The 27,293-nt window shown below is 40.7% G+C and overlaps 1 protein-coding gene across 6 annotated transcripts in view; it reads left to right on the top strand.

Annotated features, from left to right (window-relative positions):
* The window catches only part of ZGRF1 (zinc finger GRF-type containing 1), a 57,335-nt gene extending 35,656 nt beyond the window's left edge, over positions 1 to 21,679 (top strand). For 5 of the 6 annotated variants that reach the window (XM_033955708.1, XM_033955670.1, XM_033955660.1 and 2 more), the window contains 2 exons: positions 9,002 to 9,187; positions 17,306 to 21,676. In XM_033955708.1, the coding sequence (XP_033811599.1) occupies positions 9,002 to 9,187; positions 17,306 to 19,591 (2,472 nt within the window). In that variant the 3' untranslated portion in view covers positions 19,592 to 21,676. Of the gene's footprint in view, positions 1 to 9,001; positions 9,188 to 12,380; positions 12,566 to 17,305 lie in introns of all 6 variants that reach the window. The other variant, XM_033955698.1, reaches the window with a different exon arrangement.
* The last annotated feature ends 5,614 nt before the right edge of the window (positions 21,680 to 27,293 follow it).

The following is a 27,293-nucleotide window of genomic DNA, read 5'->3' as shown; positions in this document are numbered from 1 at the left end:
CAGAGTTATTTTGATGATGCTCAAATCATGAAGAAGATCCACTTCCCTTGGTTGTGTGTGAGTCCGGTATATTTTTGAGGGCTGGTATGAAAAGCATCAGGTGGTTTCTTTGAATTCTTCAATAGCGGATATTTTGGAGCTCTTGCAGAAAGGATTGGATAAGGGATTAGCCTTGGCCTCTCTCAAGGATTAGATGGCAGCACTGGCCTGCTTCAGAGATAATGCGCACACCCAGATGTGCAGAGGTTTCTGAAAGGGGCGAAGCTCATTTACCTCCTGGGTATCTATATCTCACAGCATTGGTTAAGCTCCCATTTGACCTGAGAATATTATAATGCCTTTGTATTGCTCCATGGTACGACCACACCTGGAATATTGTGGGCAATTGTGGTCACCGCATCTCAAAAAAAGAATTAGACAAAGTACAGATAAGGCTAAAAAGTCTTGGGCTCTTCAGCTTGGAAGACGATGGCTTAGGGGAAACATGATAGAGGTCTATAAATACTGATTGGAGTGGAACAGGTAGATGTGAATTGCTTGTTTACTCTTTCCAAAAATACAAGGACTAGGGGATATGCAATGAAGCTACTAAATAGCAAATTTTAAAACAAATATTTCTTCATTCAACATTATAATTAAACTCTGATTTAAATTGTTTCCAGAGAATGAGGTAAAGGCAGTTAGCTTAGCGGAGTTTAGAAAAGGTTTGGACAGTTTTCTAAATGTCTATAAGCCATTATTAAGATGACCTTGGGAAAATCCACTGCTTATTTCTGGGGCAAGCAGTATAAAATCTGTTTTACTCTTTTGGGATCCTGTCAGGTACTTGTGACCTAGCTTGGCCACGGTTGGAAATAGAATATTGGGCTTGATGGACAGTAATTCTTATGTACTTAACCCTGAAAACAGTCCTTGATGGCTATTGCTTCAAGTCTTATCATTTAAAAAACCATTCATGGATTTTTTTTCCATAGACAAGGTGGTTTTCTGTCCAGTTCCCTCCTCTCCTCCAAAGGTGATTTTGGCATAGGGAATGAGGAGCAATGGCAATTATTCCAGCTAGATGTCAGAAAACAGAAGAATTTGACGGTCTGACTGACTTTTCATGCTGTTTGGTGGTCCTGAATGCTGTGAACTGGCTTCAAAGGCATTGTTTGCTTGGTAGATAAAAGAAACCATTGAATCGGCATATATTCTGCAATGAAGGCCGGTGCCTCCAGTACTCGAGGCATATTCTGTTAGGGGTAAGAAAGCAATAAGGTCTACTAAATCCAACATGGAAGAGAGAAGAAAAGCAGACCATAATAAGAAGCACAGTCTTTATTAGATAATCTCCCAGGATTCAAAAAGTGCCTGACATGGCCATGTTTCACCAGAATCAGTTGCGTCAGGGACAAAACAACCAGCTGATGGAAAAGCTCAACCTTCCCCCAAAAACTAGAAAGAAAAGTTCCTAGGTCCGTTAAAAACAGCATTATTGGGTGATTGTTCAGACTTATCAGGACACAGATTTTGGAGCATGTTTTTTTGTCTGCAGGACTTTTGAGGACTCAATCATGACGGTTATTGCTTTGGTATTTCCCATCAGTCTGGAGCAGTCCAGAGTGAATGATAGGAAGGAGAAATTAGGCCTTACCTGCTAATTTACTTTCCTTTAGTCCCTCATTACCTGTCCTCCATGTGTGTGTGTGTGTGTGTGTGTGTGTGTGTATATATATATATATATATATATATATATATATATATATATGTGTGTGTGTGTGTGTGTATATATATATATATATGTGTGTGTGTATATATATATATATTTATAATATGAAGATTTTGATTGACAGCACTGCAGCAGACCGCTGTGGCTGAGTTATTTGCAGGGCTGAACACAGAGGGGGACAATTTGAGATTGATTACTTCCTGCTTTGTTATTGAAATACTGGCTCTCTGGGATCTGCATAGGTTAGATATACTTTAGGTTGTTCCAGAAGGGGTGAAATCAGTTAGCTTAGTGGGGTTTAAAAATGTTTTGGATAATTTCCTAAAAGAGAAGTCCATAGGCCATTATTGAGATGGCTTGGGGAAATCCACTTTTTATTCCTAGGATAAGCAGCATAAAACCTGTTGTACTACTTGGAATCCGGGTTGGCCACTGTTGGAAACAGGATACTGGACATGATGGACCTTAGGTCTGTCCCAGTATGGCAATTCTTATGTTCTAAGTCTGAAGTTCTCGGTCTCCACCTACTGGTAGACATGCATAATCACCTGTCTGGAGCAGGGGTCTCAAAGTCCCTCCTTGAGGGCCACAATGCAGTCAGGTTTTCAGGGTTTCCCCACTGAATATGCATGAGATCTATGTGCATGCACTGCTTTCAATGCATATTCAGTGGGGAAATCCTGAAAACCCGACTGGATTGCAGCCCTCAAGGAGAGACTTTGAGATCCCTGGCTGGAGGGACTAAAGGAAAGAATTAGCAGGTAAGGGCTAAGTTATTCTTATGATGTATGTTATTACATTTAAAAAATGATAGCAGAACTGACAAAACAATACAGTCTGCTACATTTATAACAGCTGCATTCAAACCGTTAGTTGTATCCGTTAAAGCAAGTTCCAAATTAATTTTAAAAAAAGGTTCCTGAATAAAAACAGAACTTTCAAAATAGTTTAATTAAAGTGAAATCTCAAAAAGCAGGCTTATGGGCAATGCTGACAGACAAGGTAATTAGATGAAGTTCCTTTGCCATGGTTTTCACAAGATATGCGTCAGCTATGAGAGGGTATATGCTGTTGATTTAGGGGTTCATTTTCAAAGCACTTAGACACACAAAATGCCACAGGTTACTATAGAACTTTGTGCATCTAAGTGCTTTGAAAATGAGCCCCCAAATAAATTAAGTATGCTTTATGTGTGTATACTAGAAACATAAAAAAATGATGGCAGATAAAGGCTAAATTGCCCGCCCAGTCTGCCCATCCGCAGCATTCACTATCTCCTCCTCTCCCAAGAGGTCCCACACTTTCTTGGATTCAGACACAGTCTTTATCTCCACCACCTCTACCGGGAGACTATTCCATGCATTTACTACTCTTTTTGTAAAAAAGTATTTCCTTAGATTACTCCTAAGCCTATCACCTCTTAACTTCCATGCCCTCTCACTCTGGAGTTTCCTTTCAATTGAAAGAGACTCGCCTCATGCGTATTTATGTCACATAGGTATTTAAACATCTAAGAACATAAGAATTGCCATCTCCGGATCAGACCCATGGTCCATCGAGTCCGGCGATCCGCACACGCGGAGGCCCAGTCAGGTATACACCTGATTGTTCTAATCACCCATATCCCTCTATGCCTCTCATAAGGAGATGTGCATCTAATTTGCCTTTGAATCCTAGCACAGTGGATTCCTTAATAACCTCCTGTGGAAGAGCATTCCATGCGTCCACCACTCGCTGCGTAAAGCAGAACTTCCTGACATTTGTCCTGGACTTGTCACCCCTTAGCTTCAAACCATGTCCTCTTGTCCGTGTCACATTGGACAATGTAAATAATTTGTTTTTCTGCTCTATTTTATCGATGTCTTTCAGTATTTTGAACGTCTCTATCATGTCCCCTCGCAGCCTCCTCTTCTCAAGGGAGAACAATCCTAGTTTCTTGAGTCGTTCCTCATATTCCAATTTCTCCATACCTCTTATTAGTTTCGTTGCTCGTCTCTGCACCCTCTCCAGCAGTTTTATATCCTTCTTTAGGTTGGGAGACCAATGTTGTACACAGTATTCCAAGTGTGGTCTGACCATTGCTCTATAAAGCGGCATTATGACTTTCTCCGATCTACTCGTGATTCCTTTCTTTATCATGCCCAACATTCTGTTTGCTTTCTTTGCCGCTGCCGCACATTGTGCCGACGGCTTCAGGGTCCTATCTATCAGTACACCCAGGTCCTTTTCTTGTTCGCTCTTACCCAGAGTTGCTCCTGACATTCTATACTCGTGTTCCTTATTCTTACTACCTAAATGCATTACTTTGCATTTCTCCACGTTGAACTTCATCTGCCATTGCTCTGCCCATTTCTCTAGCTGATACAAGTCGCTCTGGAGTTCCTCGCTATCTTCCTGCGATCTGATTTCCCGGCATAGCTTTGTGTCGTCTGCAAACTTAATGATCTCACTGGATATTCCGCCTTCCAGGTCATTGATATATATATTAAATAGAATCGGCCCAAGTACCGAGCCCTGGGGCACACCACTAGTCACTTTCTCCCAGTCTGAGAACTTCCCATTTATGCCCACTCTCTGCTTCCTGTTTTCCAGCCATTTGCCTATCCACCTTTGTATATCTCCCTCTATTCCATGGCTTTGTAGTTTCCTGAGAAGTCTTTCATGCGGAACTTTGTCGAATGCTTTCTGGAAGTCCAAATAAATTATGTCCACCGGCATTCCACTATCAATTTGCTTGTTCACGGTCTCAAAAAATTGAAGCAAATTCGTTAAACATGATTTCCCTTTCCTGAACCCATGTTGACTGGGTTTCAGCAAGTCGTGTGTATCTAGGTGCCGGACTATACTATCCTTGATCAGTGCTTCAACCATCTTTCCAGGGACAGACGTAAGGCTCACTGGTCTGTAGTTGCCCGGTTCTCCTCTCGATCCTTTTTTGAAAATTGGCGTGACATTCGCTATCTTCCAGTCATCTGGTATCTGTCCAGTTCTGATTGTCAGATTGGTGAGTTTTTGCAATAACTCTCCGATTTCAATCTTCAATTCTTTTAAGACTCTCGGATGAATTCCATCCGGTCCAGGGGATTTGTCACTTTTAAGTTTGTCGATCTGGTAGTATATCTGGTCCAACTCCACTTCAACTGTGGTGAGGCTGTCTTCTATTACTCCATTAAACACTTTCATTGCCTCTGGTATTTTTGCAGTATCCTCCTCCGTAAAGACAGACGCAAAGAAGGAATTTAGTTTGTCCGCAATTTGTTTATCTTCCTTAATGTACCCTTTTCTTCCCTGGTCGTCCAGGGGTCCCACCGCCTCTTTTGCGGGTTTTTTCCCTTTCACGTATCTAAAGAAGGGCTTGAAGTTCTTGGCCTCTTGCGCTATTTTTTCTTCATAGTCCTTTTTGGCATCCCTCACTGCCTTGTGACATTTCTTCTGTTCGTCTTTATGTTTTTTCCATGCTTCGGTCGTTTTGATGTGTTTCCATTTTTTGAAAGAGTCCTTCTTTTCTTTTATGGCTTCCTTCACCTGTCTGGTAAGCCATGCCGGTTCTCCCTTACCTTTTGTTCTCCCTTCCTCCATATCTCCCCCTCCTGCCTTTCCTCCAAAACATACATCTTTAAGTCTGTCCCCATATGCCTTATGATGTAGACCACCAACCATTTTTCTAAAATAGGGCACCTCTCAGACTTCCTCACATCAACCTTAAGAACTACCAAAAACATACGTTCTCATACAAACATAAGAGAAACCACCACTGCTTGACCATTCCCTGACCAATCCTCTTTTCCCACCCTCTATTGTTTGTCTCTCCATACCATAACATGATTAGACATCTTTATTGGGTCAATCTTATCCTCTGCCGCTCTCGCAAACATGTCAGTAGCATGTGCTTGAGTTGTGAGAGATTAATATAGTCTCTTTTGGATGGATAGAGAATCCTCCAGACATTTAATAAATCATACCTGGCACACAAATTTATTAGTCTGCTTGTTTGGCATGGCATTGCCCTTGATGCCTTCAAGATCCCATCTCAATATCCAGTACACAGTTGAAGTCTCCATCTGTTTATGGTCTTGAAAAATTTGTAAAAAAAAGGAGGTCATAGTTATTGGAACCATAAATGCTACCTGGAGCAATAGGCCTCCAAATGGCATTTCTCTTGTATGAAAAGAAATCTCCATTTAAGGTCCTGCTTTCTTTTCCCATATACAGTTCCTTCCTTACCCACCATTGTTTAACATTACATTTTAATGGCCCATAATGTGAATCTCCTGCAAGGAAACCACTGATGACCCCTTGTCCTGCAGTGTTTTTAAGACATTATATCTTTTAATGGATAAACCCATATTGCATACAATCCTTGAAACTAGACTTGCTTCCCCATTTTTTTTAAAACCTTCCCCATCTTGCATTGATTCTTCTCCTATGATCCTTCTATCCAATCACAGGCTTGAGAACCTCTTTTTGCATCCATCCTAATGGATTACAATGTCCAAATTTTCACTCCCCTATCACATATACCTGTATCTAGACTAAGTCCCTACTTTCCCATCATCTCCCTCATCCAACTCCACCCCACCTCACCTTGTGCCTATTAACCCCAATCTTCTCATCCATCACTTATGCATCTTTGATGTGTCAGAGGCTTCTGTGCCTATACCTCATTTGTAGGATTCTCCCTTTCTTATTAACCGTCCTTCAAACATTCCTTCTCGCAGCCAAGATTTGCAGTATATTTCCCATTCTCATTCACAAAATAGGATGGCGATATTTACTTGCTCATACCACCAATCATCAGTTCATGTCCAAACCTTGCCACAATAATGATTTGCCCAATCCAACCCCTCCCCTCTTTTCATCTAGGAACTGTGGCCCATAATAATTCTATGCAACAGATTATTATCACCAGTCTACCCAATAAATGACTATTTTGACATTTCTTCAATGCTCAGAGATTTCTTGAATATTGAGACCTCCGTGTGAATTATCATCCACCATTAGGAGTCTTTTTTTCTCAGTCATAGCATATCTTTTGTTTGTTATTTAGAGCAGTGTTTTTCAACCTTTTTACACCTATGGACCGGCAGAAATAAAAGAATTAATCTGTGGACCGGCATTGGTCCGTGGACCGGCGGTTGAAGAACACGGGGCTAAGTCGTGGGCCAGACCCCGCCTCCATAATAGTACTAATTGCACCTTGCACGTCCCATGCCTCATCTGATGTTGCAACGTCAGAGAGAAGGCTTCCGGTTCAGGCACAGGATGCCCATAGGAGCCACTGCCTGTGGCTTTGTACACTGAATCAGTTAGGAAGAGGGAGCTGGCTCGAAGATAATGCCGCATCGATCGCACCGTGGACCAGCGGTTGAAGAACATTGCTTTGGGCCTGATGTACGTGCTGGCCCTGTGGACCGGCAGGAAATTTCTGTGGACCAGCACTGGTCCATGGACCGGCACTGGTCCATGGACCGGTGGTTGAAGAACACTGATTTACAGTACAGTTAAATCACATCTCCACTAATTTTAAATATCTTGCATGCTGTTTAATAATAGTAAGTTTTACTTAGCTTCATGGTTCTGATGCATTTCGCAAGTTGCTGCTTCAGAGAACCCGTGTAGAAAACATTCTAAACCAAAGGGACGTTTTAGTTCACACACCTTGGTCTCTACAAAGTATTATTAAACAGCATGCAAGATATTTGAAATTAGTGAAGATGTGATTTAACTGTATTCTAAATAACAAACGAAAGATGTGCTATGATTGAGAAAAAAAGACTCCTAATGGTGGATGATAATTCACATGGAGGTCTCAATATTCAAGAAATCTCTGAGCACTGAAGAAATTTCAAAGCAATAATTTATTGGGTAGACTGGTGATAATAATCTGTTGCATACAAATACCTTTCATCAGTTTTTTGTTATACTTATTCCCAATTAATTGAGTAGCCAAAACAATTCTATACAGTAAATCCCATGTCTTTCTTTTTTCCTATACTTTTTCCTTATTTTGGTCCTTATTTCTATGATAGTGAGCGAATTATATGATTCTTTATTTGCCTCTTTGTGGATGATACCAAAATCTGCAATAGAGTAGACACGCCGGATGGTGTGAATAACATGAAAAAAGATCTGGCGAAGCTTGAAGAATGGTCTGAAATTTGGCAGCTAAAATTTAATGTTAAGAAATGCAAGGTCATGCATTTGGGTTGCAAAAACCCGAGGGAACGGTACAGTTTAGGGGATGAAGAACTTATGTGCACAACAAAAGAGCGGAACTTGGGTATGATTGTATGTGATGATCTTAAGGTGGCCAAACAGGATGAAAAGGTGACGGCGAAAGCTAGAAGGATGCTAGGATGCACAGGGAGAGGTATGGCCAGTAAGAAAAAGGAGGTATTGATGCCCCTGTATAAGACTTTGGTGAGACCTCATTTAGAATATTGTGTACAATTCTAGAGGCCGCATCTTCAAAAAGATATAAAAATGATGGAGTTGGTCCAGAGGAAGGCTACTAAAATGGTATGTGATCTTTATCTTAAGGCGTATGGGGATAGATTTAAAGATCTCAGTCTGTATACTTTGGAGGAAAAGCAGGAGAGGGGAGATATGATAGAGGCATTTAAATATCTACATAATGTAAATGCATATGAGTCGAGTCTCTTTCATTTGAAAGGAAACTCTGCAATGAGAGGGCATAGGATGACGTTAAGAGGTGATAGGCTCAGGAGTAATTTAAGGAAATGCTTTTTTACAGAAAGATGGTGGTAGATGCATGGAACAGTCTCCAAGAAGAGGTGGTGGAGACAGAGGCTGTGTCTGAATTGAAAAGGGCCTGGGATAGGCACGTGGGATCTCTTGGAGAGAGAAAGAGATAATAATTACTGCGGATGGGCAAACTAGATGGGCCATTTGCCCTTTGTCTGCCATCTTGTTTCTATGTAGATAATGATATTATTTCTTGTTTATTTTTTCATAGTATTTCTTTTATCAAAACTAATTGTAGTAAATAATTTTAATTCAATATATAAAAAAGGCACAATTTAATTTTTATAATATTTAATTGCAATAATGACAGTAATGCAGTAATTGCATGCTTTACTATTTCTATGGGGGAATTATTCAAGGGGCACTAGTGATTAGCATGCACTGAATGCTAAGACGCCCATTATATTTCCATGAGCGTCTTAGCATTTAGCAAGTGCTAAAACCTTAGGCACCCCTTGATGAATTCCCCCTATTTGTATCTTAAAAATATGTCATAGAACTTAAAAGAATAATTTTCTTCATTAGGTGGAACCTGGAGATGACTTGGAAAGTGATAGATTCTTAATCACAGTTGAAAATGAAAAATTCACAGAAGACTATTCTAATGACAAACCTAAGAAGAAAGAATCTCCTAAAACAAGCAGTCATAGTTTGAAACCCTTTGGTTTACCTCAGTTGCAGCAGCGGGTTGGCTTGAAAAGAAAACCTACTGTATGTTTTTTAATGCCATGTATATTCTTTATAATTGTATAGTGAGTGCTTTTGCTGAAACTGGAAGTGGTTTATTGAATTTACTTTACTGCTTTTCATGATAAAATGTGAATTACAGACTAAGGTCCTCCTTTTATCAAGCCGCGCTAGCGGTTTAACGCGCATAATAACGTGCGCTAAACTGCGGGATACGCTAGCCGCTACTGCCTCCTCTTGAGCAGGCGGTAGTTTTTGACCAGCACGGGGGGTGAGCGCGTGATGAAAAGTCACGCGTGTTAACCCCGCTAGCGCGGCTTGATAAAAGGAGCCCTAAATTTCAAAGCACCAACAATGTTATGGAAAAGGAATAAACAGAAGAGATTTGTGGAAATCAGTACTACAGGATGTAGTGGAAGCATTTGTAAGTTAAATCGGAAAGAGGATAAAAGAGTCGCAGAATTACAGACATTAATCTTCTCCCGATTTCCACCAGTCCCCCTGAAGCCCTTAGTGAAGAGAGATGATTTTAGCACAGACCTAATATTTTTGAAAGATGGCTGCAATGGAAGAGATGATGGAAGGGCATTCCAGAGCAATGGTGCAGTGCAATAGCAAGCACTGTGAATGAGTGGTGTCCGGTCATGGGCAAGAGATGGGAGGAATGTGAAGATGGCAGCCATGCAATAGACATAAAGATCTGGTAAGAGTATAAGAAATAATTGAGGGGGAAATGCATAGTACAACAATCTGGAACAATCGGTATCAGGTTTTTTTCCCAAGCCATTCCTGATTGCACACCTTACGGCCTCTTTTACAAAGCCGCCATAGCGGCTGCACTGCGCTAACGGTCCCAAAGCCCATAGAGATTTAAAGGGCTTTGAGGCTGTTGCCGCGTGGCTTTGTAAAAGAGGCCGTTAAATAGTTTCATGGTTTTATTAAAATTTGATGAAATGCTAATCATAAACTAAACTAAACCTTGGGTTTATATACCGCATCTTCTCCACAACGTGGAGCTCGGCACGGTTTACAGGGGTTGGGATAGAAAGGAACTCCCATGGAATTATAGAAGTAAGTATAAAGAGAGGTTAGAGAGCTTAGTGTGCCAGAGAGGGAAAGAAAAGTTACATTTTAGAGAAAAGCCAAGTTTTCGGTTCATAGAAACATAGAAAGATGACGGCAGAAAAGGGCTATAGCCCATCAAGTCTGCCCACTCCACTATCCCACCCCATTAAGTCAGAGTGCTGCTCGACCCACGTAGAGATCCCACGTGGATGTCCCATTTATTCTTAAAGTCGAGCACGCTAGTGGCCTTGATCACCTGCACCGGTAGTTTGTTCCAGTGATCCACCACCCTTTCTGTAAAGAAATACTTCCTGGTGTCACCACCAAATCTCCCTCCTCTGAGTTTGAGCGGGTGCCCCCTTGTGACTGAAGGTCCCTTAGGAAAGAATATGTCGTTTTCCACCTCGACACGACCCGTGACGTACTTAAATGTCTCAATCATGTCACCCCTCTCCCTGCGCTCCTCTAGAGAGTAGAGCTGCAACTTGCCCAGTCTTTCCTCGTATGAGAGACCCTTGAGTCCGGAGACCATCCTAGTGGCCATTCGCTGGACTGACTCAACTCAAAGTACATCTTTACGGTAATGTGGCCTCCAGAATTGCACACAGTACTCCAGATGAGGTCTCACCATGGCTCTGTACAGTGGCATTATGACTTCAGGTTTACGGCTGACGAAGCTTCTATTGATACATCCCATCATCTGCCTTGCCTTGGATGAGGCCTTCTCTACCTGTTTGGCAGACATGAAGGCTACCAAACAGGTAGAGAAGGCCTCATCCAAGGCAAGGCGGATGATGGGATGTATCAATAGAAGCTTCGTCAGCCGTAAACCTGAAGTCATAATGCCACTGTACAGAGCCATGGTGAGACCTCATCTGGAGTACTGTGTGCAATTCTGGAGGCCACATTACCGTAAAGATGTACTTCGAGTTGAGTCAGTCCAGCGAATGGCCACTAGGATGTTCTCCGGACTCAAGACAAAGGCGCGCGCCGAAGAAAATTACAGTTTTTAGGGGCTCCAACGGGGGGTTTTGTTGGGGAGCCCCCCCAGTTTACTTAATAGAGATCGCGCCGGCGTTGTGGGGGGTTTGGGGGGTTGTAACCCTCCACATTTTACTGTAAACTTAATTTTTTCCCTAAAAACAGGGAAAAAGTGAAGTTTTCAGTAAAATGTGGGGGGTTATTAAGTATTAAGTTATCTCTATTAAGTAAAGTGGGGGGGTTCCCCCCACGCCCCCTCCATCGGAGCCGTAAAAACAGTAATTTTCTGCGGCGCACACCTCCGCGCTGCGCTCAATTGTCTGCGCGCGCCTTTGTCCCAGCGCGCTTTTGACCTGACACCAAGTTTTCAGATGCTTACGGAAATTCGAAGCGTTGTACAGTAAAACAAAGCTTTAAAAATGGGGAGGGGGGACTAACGCCAAATAACAAATGAGACATAATATAGCAAACTAGAAATAGGGTAGGCTAGCAAACAAAGGGAGAGGAGGGAGAACTACAATTTTGTATAGAAAAGAAAACAAGGAGGGCGGGAGGGGGTGGGGGTAAAGGTAAAGAGGCTTCAAAATGGCAGAAAGGATAAATTACTCATAGGCATCTTTAAAAAGAAAGCACTTTAAACTACCCTTGGATTTGTCTATATTTTGTTCTGCTCTGATATAAGATGGAAGGGAGTTCCAGGTCATAGGTGCTGTAACAGAAAAAATGGAGGCTCGACAGGTACCGATAAATAGTTTGGTTTTCTTCAAAGCAATGATAAGTATATGAGAGATTTATATGCACTGGGTCTCTAATATATGCAAATACATTTCACGTTTATTATAACCGATTATTCTAAGAACTAGACTAGTTAGGTGTGTCTTCAGGGCAGTGTTGGGAGCCACTGAATTTGAGCATTAAAAATGTATGGGAAAACAAATTTCTTGTTCCAGGAGCATGTTTAGTGTATTTAAATAAACAAGTATGAAAGAAAATGAAAGACAAAGTTGGACTATGCAATTTTTAATTTTCACCATAGAAATGCAGGGCAGTGCAAGCACACTTGATGCCTGGAGATGTCCTCTAGCTGAAAGCCTTAAAAAAATTTTTTTATTCATGTCTGCATGAAGATTTCCTGTGGGAGTAATCAGCTTTGTGTTTTTCATTTGCCTAGCTGACATAACTCCCCCTCCATTCAAATTCTCTTCAAATTGAGCCAATTTTATGAAAACAGAAACCAGAGTACAACTGAAGAACAGAACGAAAGCTCTTCATAATAAGAGGGCTTCTAAAAAAGAAAAAGAAGCTGAACAACTTGTCAGAATAAGCACTTTACATCTTAGCACTCTTCCTTCACGGGTACAGTACTGGGAAGACTACTATTCACTACTTCAAGCAAGCTTAGCTCAGGCTCTTTTGGGGGACTCCCATCAGGCAGCAGCTTCTGCCTTGCTATCCTGAAACTGAAAGTCTTGCATATGATGTACATGGTTCCAAGCACTAGAACCCTGACATTGCTAGTTGTGATTCTCTGTTTTATGTGAAGGCACTATGTACCAGTTCCAGCTGCCAATGAAATAACAGACTGAGGGAACTCCAAATATTTGTCCTCCATTGCAGGCAGTTTCCTCAAACATGGCCACTTGCTCCAATAAAATTTTCTGTGGTTCTTAGACTTCCTTTCTATCTTGTGTTGTGTATGCTGGCACTCCTGTCATTCCACCTAAGTATATGAACAATGCTGCCTGTAAGCATTTCTGGGGCCATAGTTTGGGAAGAGTTATGATATGTTTATTTTATAAGTAGACACATACATGTACATTGTAACATAACATAGTAGATGATAGCAGATAAAGACCCGAATAGTCCATCCAGTCTGCCCAACTTGATTCAATTTAAATTTTTTAAATTTTTTCTTCTTAGCTATTTCTGGGTAAGAATTCAAAGCTCTACCCGGTACTGTGCTTGGGATCCAACTGCCAAAATCTCCATCAAAACCTACTCCAGCCCATCTACACCCTCCCAGCCATTGAAGCACTCTCCAGTCCATCCTCCCCCAAACGGCCATATACAGACCATATAAGTCTGCCCAGTACTGGCCTTAGTTCAATACTTAATATTATTTTCTGATTCTAGATCATCTGTGTTCATCCCACGCTTCTTTGAACTCAGTCACCGTTTTCCTCTCCACCACTTCTCTCGGGAGCACATTCCAGGTATCCACCACCCTCTCCGTAAAGTAGAATTTCCTAACATTGCTCTTGAATCTACTACCCCTCAACCTCAAATTATGTCCTCTGGTTTTACCATTTTCCTTTCTCTAGAAAAGATTTTGTTCTACGTTAATACCCTTCAAGTATCTGAACGTCTGAATCATATCTCCCCTGTCCCTCCTTTCCTCTAGGGTATACATATTCAGGGCTTCCAGTCTCTCCTCATAAGTCTTCTGGCGCAAACCTCCTATCATTTTCGTCACCCTCCTCTGGACTGCTTCAAGTCTTCTTATGTCCTTCACCAGATACGGTCTCCAAAACTGAACACAATACTCCAAGTGAGGCCTCACCAATGACCTGTACATTGGCATCAACACCACCTTCCTTCTACTGGCTATGCCTCTCTTCATACAGCCAAGCATCCTTCTGGTAGCAGCCACCACCTTGTCACACTGTTTTTTCGCCTTTAGATCTTCGGACACTATCACCCAAGGTCCCTCTCCCCGTCCGTGCATATCAGCTTCTCACCTCCCAGCATATACAGTTCCTTCTGATTATTAATCCCCAAATGCATTACTCTGCATTGAATTTTAGTTGCCAAGCATTAGACCATTCCTCTAACTTTTGCAGATCCTTTTTCATATTTTCCACTCCCTCTTTGGTGTCTACTCTGTTACAAATCTTGGTATCATCTGCAAAAAGGCACACTTTTCCTTCTAACCCTTCAGCAATGTCACTCACAAACATATTGAACAGGATCGGCCCCAGCATCGAACCCTGAGGGACTCCACTACTCACCTTTCCTTCCTCCGAGCGACTTCCATTAACCACCACCCTCTGGTATCTGTCCGACAGCCTGTTTCTAACCCAGTTCACCACTTTGGGTCCTAACTTCAGCCCTTCAAGTTTGTTCAACAGCCTCCTATGAGGAACTGTATCAAAGGCTTTGCTGAAATCTAAGTAAATTACATCTAGCATATGTCCTCAATCCAGCTCTCTGATCACCCAATCAAAAAATTCAATCAGGTTCGTTTGGCACGATTTACCTTTTGTAAAGCCATGTTGCCTCGGATCCTGTAACCCATTAGATTCAAGGAAGTACACTATCCTTTCTTGCAGCAACACTTCCATTATTTTTCCAACAATCGAAGTGAGGCTCACCAGCCTGTAGTTTCCCGCGTCATCCCTGTGACCACTTTTGTGAATAGGGACCACATCCGCTCTCCTCCAATCCCTGGGAACCACTCCTGTCTCCAGAGATTTGTTGAACAAGCCAGAACCTCTCTGAGCTCCCTCAGTATCCTGGGATGGATCCTGTCTGGTCCCATCGCTTTGTCCACCTTCAGTTTTTCAAGTTGCTCATAAACACTCTCCTCCGTGAACGGCACAGAATCTTCTCCATTTTCTCGTGTAACTTTGCAGACAATCTCGGTCCTTCTCCAGGATTTTCTTCTGTGAACACAGAACAGAAGTATTTGTTTAGCACATTTGCTTTTTCCTCATCATTCTCCACATATCGGTTCCCAGCATCTTTTAGCCTAGCAATTCCATTTTTCATCTTCCTCCTTTCACTAATATATCTGAAAAAATTTTTGTCTCCCTTTTTTACATTTTTAGCCATTTGTTCTTCTGCCTGTGCTTTTGCCAGATGTATCTCTCTCTTGGCTTCTTTCAGTTTCACCCTGTAGTCCTTTCTGCTCTCCTCTTCTTGGGTTTTTTATATTTCACGAACGCCAACTCTTTTACCTATATTTTCTCCGCCACTAGTTTGGAGAACCATATCGGCTTCCTTTTTCTCTTGTTTTTATTTATTTTCTTCACATAAAGGTCCGTAGCCATTTTTATCGCTCCTTTCAGCTTAGACCACTGTTTTTCCACTTCTCATATGTCCTCCCAAGGTATAAATTTGTGCCCTGGGAGCCTGTTTTATAAAGGTACATAAGCACTTATGTTGTCTTTATAAAACAGGCTTTCAGTAGATACCTTTTTGTACTTCTCATTTAAGTGTCCTGTTATAAAATAAATAGGGATGGGCATTTAGTTTGCAAATAATTCAATTAATTTCTTAACATTTTAACTACAGTTACATTGTTTAACTCTGATCAAAAACTTTAATTTCCCTCTGTCATCCAGCATTGCTTTCTCTCCCTCTGCCCTGGCCTATGGTCCAGCATTTCTACCCCCGCCTCCCTACATTTACCTTAACCAATCTGGCTCTTCATAGGGTCTTTGGCAGTGGCAGCAATTCCCACATGCTTCCTGTGGCTGACCCAGAAACCATCCCTCTGCTGTGTGTGGCGCAGTGGTTAAAGCTACAGCCTCAGCACCCTGAGGTTGTGGGTTCAAACCCACGCTGCTCCTTGTGACCTTGGGCAAGTCACTTAATCCCCCCATTGCCCCAGGTACATTAGATAGATTGTGAGCCCACCGAGACAGACAGGGAAAAATGCTTGAGTACCTGAATAAATTTATGTAAACTGTTCTGAGCTCCCTTGGGAGAATGGTATAGAAAATTAAATAAATAAATAAACTTCCTTTTTTGCCTTAGTGGAATATGACAGGGAAGGCATCGACATCATTTCCAAGTAACATAGTAAATGACAGCAGATAAATACCTGAACAGTCCATTCAGTCTGCTCAATAGTTACATACATTATAAGTTCATGATTAAATTGCCTTTTTTCTTTGATATTTCTGAGCCATAGACCGTAAAGTCTGCCCAGTACTGTCGTTAATTTCCAACTACTGGAGTTACCGGCAAAGCTCACTTCAGCCTATCCAAACTATCTTGTCGTTTGTAGGATACAGATCATAAAAGTCTACCCAGCACCGTCCTCGTGTTCCAAAACCCTCCCCAGCCCATTCTAAACCGAATTGCCATATACAAACACAGACTGTGCAAGTCTGCCCAGTACCAACCTTAGTTCTTCAATTTATATCATTTTCTGGTTAGAGATCCTCTGTGTTCATCCCACATTTTTTTGAATTCTGTCACCATTTTCCTCTCCACCATCTCCCTCGGCAGAGCATTCCAGGCATCAACCACCCTCTCCATGAAAAAGAATTTCCTAGCATTAGTCCCAAGTCTACCACCCCGCAACCTCAATTCATGTCCTCTAGTTTTACCATTTTTCTTTCTCTGGAAAAGATTTGGTTCTATATTAATACTTTTCAGATATTTAGGTTTCTGTATCATATCTCCATGTAGGAATGGCTGCCAGTGACCCTGTGAAGAGTCAGGTCTGTTAATGTGAATGCGGGAGGGGGGGTGAGTTGCTGGACCTGTGTGCTGAAGTCAGCAGCAGCAGAAGAGGAAAGAAAGAGGTGTCTGTGTGTCAGGGGTAGCAGGGTTTTTTTTTTTAATTTTTAAAACATTTTAAAATTTTCAATAAGTGCAAATAAGATAAAAAAAAACTTTTTATACTTCAAGATCACTTAATATTCTAACAGAAACTAATTCAAATCAAATATCCCACCCCCAAATACCCAAACAATTAACTTATTAACAATTATAAGAAAACCAAAATCATCCCTATCCCCCCCCCCCATCCTTGGGTAGCAGTTTTAGCAGCAGAAGGAGAGACACTCAAGTGTATGTACTGGTGAAGGATGTAGGAGGAGAGGTGAGGGGAAGGGGAGAAATGTGTTGTGGTAAGGAAGTGTGTGTATGCAACTTTTTATTATATTCAGTAGATTAAAAAAATTTCCATACAGGCTGCGATGTGGAAATTTACTATTACCAAAGCCATCCAGGTGTGATTTAATTATGTAATTAAAATACCACGATTAATTTTGATTAAAATTTGTAATCATTGCCTGCTCCTAAAAATAAGGCTTAAATGTATTTGAAGGAATGTAAAACCAGCAATGTATTTTGCTCTTCTAGGGTTTTCAAGGACCACGTGAAGTCCCAAAGAAAGCAGCAGATGAGATCCATGCACCAGCCATTTCCTCTCCCACTAAGCGACCCTATGCTGCTGCTTCTGCTTTTCATCTCACTTCCTCATTGTTTTCTACCTCTGAAAATGCAATTTGGAGAAACAGTGTTACATCAAGCAAGAGGCCTGGAATGGCATTCTCTTCCCTACTTTCTTCTTCCTCTATGGATTTTCCAAAAAAGGTAGGAGGGAATGAAAAATGCAGTCATCCTATTACTGTAGATGTTGCAGCTGAGCAATTAAAAGACAAAGTACCTATTCATTGTTTAGCAGGAGACTTCCAAACTACTAGTGGCGTGTCTGTCTCACAAAATATAAGGAGTAAAGCAAAGATTTTAGCACTCTTGAAATCCAACCCATCATCAGTAATTGAAGAGAATAGTGTAGGAGTTGCACAATGTCATCCTGGAGCTCAGTCAAGAGAAAATATAACAAATTTGTCATCCATTGCTATAGATGGATGTACAAATACTGTTCTAGAAGAAAGCAGTGAACATATACAGCAACTACATCCTCCCAGTAGTTTATCAATGAAATGTAACATTTCTAAAAGCAAATGGAATATTTATTTACCACAAAGGCCAACTGATCCATCCAACTATATAGAAGAGAAGCACCAGGAGAAAGTCCCTTGCTTGCATCTCGGTTTGCAGGAACCCCACAGTCAAGATAATGTCTATGTCTGTACACCTCAGCAGCCGCACGAAAACAGTATTGCTTGTAGCAATAGATCTGTGGAAAGCCAGCAGAGTTCCTGGGGTCAGAATGTAGCTCCTTGGCTTTTGACACTTGGGAAAAGTGATGGGGCACAATATAAATCAATAGGTAATCAACATGTCTCTAGATACAAAGAAAAAAACCAAACATCTGAATCCAATGTGAATAAATTCACTGAAATCCCAAACACCTCATCCTTGGAAGGTTTCAATTATTCAGAAAATGGCAAGGAAATTTGTGTTTTCCAGAAAAATACTCAAAATGGCAGTAAAGCTAGGCTGACTGATGGTATGAGAGATCCAAATGTTTCTCCTCTTGCTGCATCCTCAGTCTGTAGGCTTTCACCTAGAATGGTTTTAGAAAGTTTAGGTGATGGCATTGAGGGTACTGATGATGGCTTTGCTTCTGCAGGCAGAGCTACTATGAAAGACACATTAACTGTCGCAGGAGACTTTGGGGATTCACTACAGCACTTTGCAGGGATTACTTTCAACCTTTTAGATAATTTTGACTTTGCGGATTCAGAAGAGGAAGAACTGCAAGAAGGTAGCAATCGTCCCCCAAATTCTGAAAGGAAAGTGGTCAAAAATGGGGTAAAAGATTCTGAAAAGATGGCAAACAGGCAAGGAAAACATGACTTGATTTCAGATATGCCACCATCTGAATCTCCTGTAAATGGTGAGGTATTGCTTGTTGATAAAGCATCCATGGAGATGGACAGAATTGTACACTGTGGCTCTCCTGTGATTGTTCTTGATTTGCAACCTTCAAAATCAGAATACATAGAACAGCATATGCATGCAAATGCAGAAAGCCTCCAAAGTATTGATGACAGAAGAAAGTTTGATTTGTGCCAAGTATCTGGTGTTACAAACTCTTTAACTGTGAGCAATGTACACTCTGGTGCTTTTGAGCACAAGGGAATGACTAACTGTGAGTTTCACTCTCAGAAAGAGAGATCAAGAGAAGCTGAGTTGCTTTCACAGTCTCCTGTGGATATATGTTTTGCTCCCACAGATGTGTCTGAAAAAGATATAGTACATAAAAAAGTATCATCTCCAGACTCTTCACAGGGCTACAGGGATCCTTTGCTAACCATATCAGTAAAGAGTGGCGATGAGAACTCTCGTACATTGATTGAAGATAAATGTTGTACAGTATCTAGCAAGACAGATAAAATACAGGAAGATGTTTACAAAATATTTAGTCAGTCTTCAGGAATAAAACATCTTTCAGAAGAGCTGGAAGCATGTGCTGATCTGTCATTCAGTATAAGTTCTGTCAGTGGACACAAACTTGAAAATGCAGGTGCAAATGGTCAGAAAAGATGGACTAATGCTGATAGATGCCCAAAACTTTCTGGGCTGCTAAATGGCATTTTTCTTCTGAAAGATTTGAGTGAACACAGTACACCATTAGAAAGCTTAGAAATGATGAGGGGAGAAAATGCTGACCTATTTCTTAAGACAAATGGCACTGATGACAAGGATGACCCTACTAGAGAAATCAAAGATTAGGCCTACATTTGTTCTGTATGCTTTGATTAAATGTGCTACTACTGCCTTGCTTTTTGAACTATTGTAGTCAGGTTTTTCTTCCAATCATTCTACCCTAGATTCCATTTTTATTCTGTTCTTATTTCAGTACTGTTGTGCATTTTTTCATGTACCATTTTATCTTCTCTTACGTAAAGTGTCCTTGGCAAACCTTCAGCTGTATGCCCTGCCCTGGGGATGGTTCAAGGCCATTTTTCCTCCCTCTCTTCGCCACCCCCTAGTTAAGCATCTACCCTCCCCTAGCTTCCTCCTCCAAAGTGTCCAGCATCTCATCTCTCCTTCCCTTTCCCTCACCACCATTGCAACCCAATCTCCATTTTCTATCCATCCTTGGCTACTGCTGCAGCATTAGTTAGCATGATGCAGGGCCTTGAGCACTGTGAGTCCAAACCATTCTAACATATATTTCTTGATGAAGGGTCTAAGATGCAGTAGGCCTTGAGTGCAGGCCTGTGCTGGAAGACCACACACCATGCTGAGAGCAGTTTTAAAATGTTGTGTTTTTTGGTTGTGAACTGTTCCTTTCAGTTGATATTTGGCACAGGAGAACAGGGTGGGGATATTTAGATAGGTTGGATGCGGGACAAGTTATGTTGATACGTATCCTTATATTCAAAGAGTCATTGTTTGATACCGTGTATTATTATTGTATGTTTTCTCTGATTTTCTGTGCTGAAATGATGGGATGATATTCTCTATGGCTATATTTAACAATGACAATAAAGATACTTAAACATAAAATGTTGTGCTTATACCACTGCCCCAACTAGGTGTCTGCAGACACCTAGGACTCTTTTTACGAAGGCGCGTTAGGGCCTTAACACATGGAATAGCGTGCGCTAAATTGCCGCGTGCGCTAGCCACTACTGCCTCCTTTTGAGCAGGGAGTAGATTTTCAGTTAGCGCGCGCTAATCCGGTGCATGCGCTTAGAACACCTTCGTAAAAGGAGCCACTAATGGACTCAAGCTATCCAGATCCATGTCATCATGGCTGTCTGCTTCTTTTATTCTTTCCATTAGTGACTCTGCATCTGTCACTTTCTATCTTTATTGGAAATCCCAAGAATCTGTTCTTGATCTTTTTCTGTGATCACCGTATACTTGTATTTTTATTATTATTAATCATTTGTATTGTGCATTCTTAACCTCACACAGCATTGTACAGAGACAGACAGGTCAATATTACTACTACGACTGATCATTTTTAAAGCGCTGTAGATTAGAACATTCAAGACAAAGTCCCTGTTCAGAAGAGCTTACAATCTAATCAGCAGACAAGCATGACAAGTAGGGGTCTGGGAAGTTCATCAGGCATGAATGCAACCCAGCCTTCATGTTTATCCAATTCAGTTTCTTTCTTACTTCAGACATCTGGGAGTGCATATTGATTATTTTATACAGCAAGTTTCTAATGTTGTCAAGAATGGATATTTTTATGCTTTGAAAGCTTAGGTCAATTAGAAATTTCTTCAATTTTGCCATTTTCCAATAATCTAAATGCAAAGGTAAAGAGAATGTGAATGAGAGAATGTAATGTTAATATGGGCTCTACTAGATCTAATTTAAAAAAGGTTACAGCCTTTACAAAACATTGCTGTCCAATTTTTATGTAAGGTTAAAAGGAGAGATCATATTACTCCATTACTGCCTTCACCGACTTCCAGTAAAATTCAAGATTCAATATAAAATTTTGTCTTAAGTTCTATCTAAAGCCGTGGTTCCCAACCCTGTCCTGGAGGACCACTAGCCAGTCGGGTTTTCAGGATGGCCCTAATGAATATACATGGGGCAGATCTGCACTCCTATCATCTTCATTGCATGCAAATCTCTTTCATGCATATTCATTAGGGCTATCCTAAAAATCTGATTAGCTGATGGTCCTCCGGACAGCTCCTTCGGGACTTTCTTATTTGGAAAGTTTTTGTGTTTGATGTCACCGTAACTAACGGTCTGCAGTCTTTAAATCGTTGGCAGCACAAGCAACTTCTCCAGCCTGGCTCCTCTCTGAAATCACGTCTGGGTCAATGGGGCCAGAAAGTGACATCAGAGGGAAAGCCAATGCTGACAGAAGCAGCAGGTCGGAGAAGCTGCTCATACTGGCAAAGATTTAGAGGTGTGGGGGGAAGTGAGGGCATGAGTGGGGTATGGGGAAGGAGCAGGGGGGTAGAGAGGAGGGTGCCACTGTCCCGGGCACCTCTTACCTTCACTATGCCACTGCATAGTGCCCGTATGTGTGGCAGTTATCTCATAACATACATAGCATGTATAACTGCTTAGGCTTTCCATTTACATAAGCACCAATTTATTTTATTTTATTTCCCCTTATCTTTCCAGCAGAAGATACCTTCCCCCACCCCCACCCCATCCTCCTTATCAATATGGGATGCCATTATGGCACACTGATTTATTTATTTATATATTTCTATACTGCACAATCCAAAGTTCTTTGCAGAGGGGAGGCTTCCAGTTTAGCAGCAGGCAGTGTGTGAAAATCGCTGCCGGCTGCTAATGACCCATTGAAGAGCAAGAGGAGAATTGGATTGGATGAGGGAGGGAAGGAGAGATGCTGGACATGAAGTGAAGAAGCCTCTATTTCTCTACTGAAATATTATTGAGGAGGTTTTTTATGCCAGTGACTTTATTACACCCTGTAAAACTCCACCTGTTTTCAACTTGAGTTTCTCGGTTTGGTGGAGGGGGGGATCTGAGGCTTTTTCCTCCTCTTAATAATTTTCACAGAAGAAGCGTTGCTGATGTGCGAATTGTGGGGTTTTCTGCCTTGTTCTGGAACTCTATGCCTGTGGAATGTTTAGTACTTCTCTTTGTGGACTCTGCAGATCTTTCATGAGTAGTTGTGCTGTGCTGTAAACCAGGTCGAAAGTATAGTGAGATTATAATCTAAGTAGTACAAGGAGTTCTTTATAAGATATCTGAGGACTTCAGTTTCTGAAAAACAGTTTGTAGAAGGAGTGTATGTCATCATCCAGTATATTTTGTTTCATTAATCTAAAAAGGGATTCATCAAAGAAAAGCAAATCAAGTTATCGGATGCTTTTCTTACTACCTAATTTAGAACAACTGTTCTATTTCCAATGCTTTGGATTATGATATGCACTTCTTATAAAAATTGACTTTTTACAGAAACTGAAGTCCTTGAATTTGTTCTTGTACAGAACTCCTTGTATACCGCTCAAATTGTATATGTAAATCACATGGTCCTGATGCAGCCCCCAAGTGAAGCATTTTAATTTTGTGATCACCTTTACAATATCAAAGCGGATTACAAAAAATAATATAGAAGGCGGAGCCTAATTAAGATGGCGTCCTGAGGGAGCTTGGTGGAACGCTGTCGGAACATTGTTGGTAACGATGGTGAAACGAAAATCGAAGACTCGGGTTTATCCTTCGGAGCCCGGATCAGGAGTAAGTTTACCTGGTCCGATGGATCAATTTGTCGAGCGGCGCCTAAGCGGAGTACCGGAGGAGAAAGCCTTGGCTGGAGGCGGGAGTTCATCGGGGAACTCTAGAGCCTCCTTTGAGGCGGTCAGCTTCTCCCCGGAGGAGCGTAGCACGCCAGTACAACCACGCCCACGCTCGTCGTCAAGTGCGGCGAGTGAGGCTAGAGACGCGGCAAACTCGGATGGCAGCGAAGAAGGGGAAGGTCAGGCTGTTCAACACGTTTTAGCCACCGCAGGAACACAACTGCCACTGCGTGAGATTGTGAGTTTGGATGGGGACCGGCAGAGTCAATCTTTAGAGCAGCAATCTACAGATACTGTGCAAATTAAACCTTTTACAATAGTTCCCTTAAAAAAGCCCCCAGTAATAGACTTGAACTCAATTTGGGAAGCTATTTCCAAATTGCAATCCTCATTGGGAACCCAGATGCAGAATTTAACTTCATACAGCTCTGGATTGCTACTGGAGACTACACAATTACATCAAAGAGTGGATAAAATGGAAGCAGAATCTCTGCACCATAGACAAAAACTAGATACTTTGACAGTGCAAAATCAGCTATTGATGAAAGATAATGGGAATATTAACTTTAAACTTGAGATGCTGGAGAACGTGTCAAGAAGACAAAATTTAAGGTTAATTAATTTTCCTAAACTGATAGCGGTACCACCACTTGACTTGTTCAAAAGGTATCTCACAGAAGTTCCGAAAATACCACAAACCTCCTACCCACCGGTAGTGAGAATTTACTATCTTCCAACTGGAAAGAAGAAGATAGCTGAAGAACAACAGGCTCCCGGTATAGAAACTTTAGATATGCTTGATTTGACTAATATTTTAGAAAAATCAGATTCTGATCAGCCATCTGTGGCCACACTTTTTGTTCCATTAGCAATAGAATCTGACAGAGAGTGGTTGTTGAAAATATTTTTCAAATTTAAAGATAAAGAATTTATGAAATGTAAAATCAGAATGTACCCAGATGTATCCAGAGTGAATCAAAAAAAGAGGAAACAATTTTTGATTCTTCGTCATCAGGTGTTAAAATTGGGGGCAACATTTGTGCTTAGATTTCTTTGTAAATGTTTAGTTAATTATCAGGGAACTAGATATGTATTTTTTTGAATCTTCACAATTGTTAAGATTTATCTCGGCTAAAGAGGTGATTGTTGCTGGTAATCCGATTAACTTGCAAGAGGAAGGCTCATAAATAAGTGGCCTAGTTGTGATTCAGGTTCATCCTTCTGTTTTCCCATGAATGATTTGGAATAACAATTACACCGATATTTTTCTTATAGCTCATCCTTTGTTATAGTGGACTAATTAACAGTACAAAGTGAAAAAATTTCCAATGATTTAATTTCTATTGATGAATATCAGTTGTTTTTTTGTAACTGTTTAAAATGAATCATTTGTTTGATTATGAAAATGAAAATTAATAAAATAAAAAAATAATATAATCAGAACAAATTCCAGGATGTGTATGTTTCTCAATAAGCAAAATTCTTCAGTCATGAAAAAAATAACCAAAAAACATAAGCAGAAAAGAAATTTACAAAATAAAAATGTTTTTAAACGGCAGGGGAGAAAACAATAAGATGGTTGAGAACAGAGAGCACTAGGTAAACTATTCCAGATAAGACACTTGATATGGATAAGAACTAACGTAAGCCTTTAATTGGAGGAAGTTGTGGATTTTTTTTTTTTGTCTATAAAAGTTTAAAGGACCTAAAGAAGGACAAGAGGTAAATAAGGCCGTCGGGGCTTGTACACCCAAACACTTTGGTGCTCATCTCAAAATACCTAAAAAAATCCATCTACTAAAATCATAAAATAGAGACATTTATATAACTACGTGGCAATTGAAAGGAAGCTCTGGAATGAGGGAGCATAAGATGAAGGGAGATAGACTCAGAAGTAACCTCAGAAAATATTTTTTTTCATGGAAATGGTGGTGAATGCAAAGAATGACCTCCCAGTGGAGGTGGTGAAGAATAAAAATGTATCTGAATTCAAGAAAGCTTGAAACAAGTACATTAGATCTCTAGGGGAAAGGAGAAGATAGGTGATATGGACAGGCAGACTGGATAGGCCATATGATCTTTATAAGCCTTTATTTATTTACTGTATGTTTCTATGGGGCATGCTTTGGCCAGGACTAGGGAGGGCTTAAAATCAGGACGTCCAACATCAATTGCCAAACAAGAAGAAATGTCCAAGCCTAAAAACATGGACAACCTAAGCTAGTTTTGTTTCAATCATGCCTAGGATACCAAAAGGTGTTCTGATTGAATAGCTGACCAATGGAGAGATTAAGGCATGACCTCTCTCTTTAATCCCCCTGTATTTGCTGTTTCCCCTCCCTCTCCCCTGAGAAGAAAAACCAAAAAAAGAAAACCAGGCTGTATGTCAGCTGCAGGCATTATGGCCATTCTGAACAAAGCAGCAAGCAGGTCAGAGCAGTGGGCTGCAAACCAAATGATATCTGTTAAATAATAATAATAATTTCTTTTCTCTTTTTTTTTTTTAATTCTTTATTCATTTTCAAAATTACATTAAGTGTAAAATATATTCATTCAAATTAACATTAACTACATCACTTACAAACAATCATTGATATATTACATAAAAACATATCCCTTCCCTTTTCCCACCCCACCCACCCACCCTTATATTCCATTATCATATAAAAAATGTAATAATAAAATTCCCCCCTCCCTACCCCTTAAATCGATAAGTATAAGGGAAACAATTTCAAATTTATCTTTACAATACTTTGTTAATGGTTTCAATACATCCTGAAACTTCTTAAAGTATCCCTGTTGCAATGCAATAAACCTTTCCATTTTATAAATATGGCATAAAGAGTTCTACCAGAAGTTATAATTTAATCTCCTCCAATCCTTCCAATTATATGTAATTTGCTGAATGGCAACACCGGTCATTATAAGTAGTAGTTTATTATTATTTGCAGAAATCTGACTTTTTGCTCTCATTTCCATACCAAATATCACAGTATCATAGGATAATGCCACTGGGTTATCTAATAAATTATTAATTTGGTCCCAAACTGATTTCCAAAAATTCATAATAAATGGGCAATGAAACAGTAAATGATCTAAAGTTCCTGCTTCCAGATGACAATGCCAACATCTATTAGACAAAGAACTATTTATTTGCTTGTATACGACCCACCAGTAGTTCTAGGCGGTTCACAACAGAAAAAATTGAGACATTTCAGTTAAAAAATACAATCTCATACACACTGCATCTAATACAGCAAATTAATACAATGTAGTTAAAATACAATTTTGAACACCCAGCTGTTAATTACGGTTCATAGTCTTAAGTGTGTGAGACAGACGCGTGCCAACAATTCAGCGCAGGACTTCATGGCGCCGAAGAAAAACCTTTGGAGCCCTTTAAAAGAAGGTTTTTTCTTCGGCGCCCTGAAGGCCTGCGCTGAATTGTCGGCGCTCGTTTGTTGGCGCGCATCTGTCTCGTGCGCTTAATACCCGTCACCGTTAATTACCTCAGTTAAATACAACATTAATTTAAAAAGAAGGATAAAAAAACATAACTTAATAAAAGCACCATTAAAAAAAATAAACTTAATAAAAATCAACATTCTTGTTTATCAAATAAATGAGTTTTAAATAATTTCCTAAATCCTACTGTAACTCTATTTTTTTTCTGGGACTCCCTCCAGGAACAGAAAAAAAAAATGCTTATATGACACCTAAAGATATCAGACACTTGCAAGCCTAAAAGCTGTTGAAGTAGTGCAAGCAGAACTGTCCCGAGCTTCCTATCCCACTCACTGCAGACACAATTTGGAGTCCTCACCTTCCTTGCACCCTTTGCGGCCACATTTCCCATACATAGCTTGCTGTGGCCCTAGGTGTACATACATTCAGGCACAGTAGGTATTTTTAGGTCTTGGGGGTTCATATTTACTATAAAAAAAAGTTACAATGGGATTTGAACTAGAGAGTTGCACGGGGACAGAAATCCCACCCATCCCCGCCTATCCCCACAAGGATCCTCTCCATCCCCACCCGTCCCCACCAGGATCCTCTCCGTCCCCACCCGTCCCGTCAGGATCCTCTCCGTCCCCACCCATCCCCACAAGGAATTGCCTCCATCCCCTCCCATCCCCATAAAAAGCAGCAATTACTTCTCACAGGATCATCAATTTCACAGT

The sequence above is a fragment of the Geotrypetes seraphini genome, chromosome 1 (genome assembly GCF_902459505.1).
Source record: "Geotrypetes seraphini chromosome 1, aGeoSer1.1, whole genome shotgun sequence".
Classification (NCBI taxonomy): domain Eukaryota; kingdom Metazoa; phylum Chordata; class Amphibia; order Gymnophiona; family Dermophiidae; genus Geotrypetes; species Geotrypetes seraphini.
Note: the sequence above shows the minus strand (reverse complement) of the source record. Positions and strands in the feature narration are given on the sequence as shown.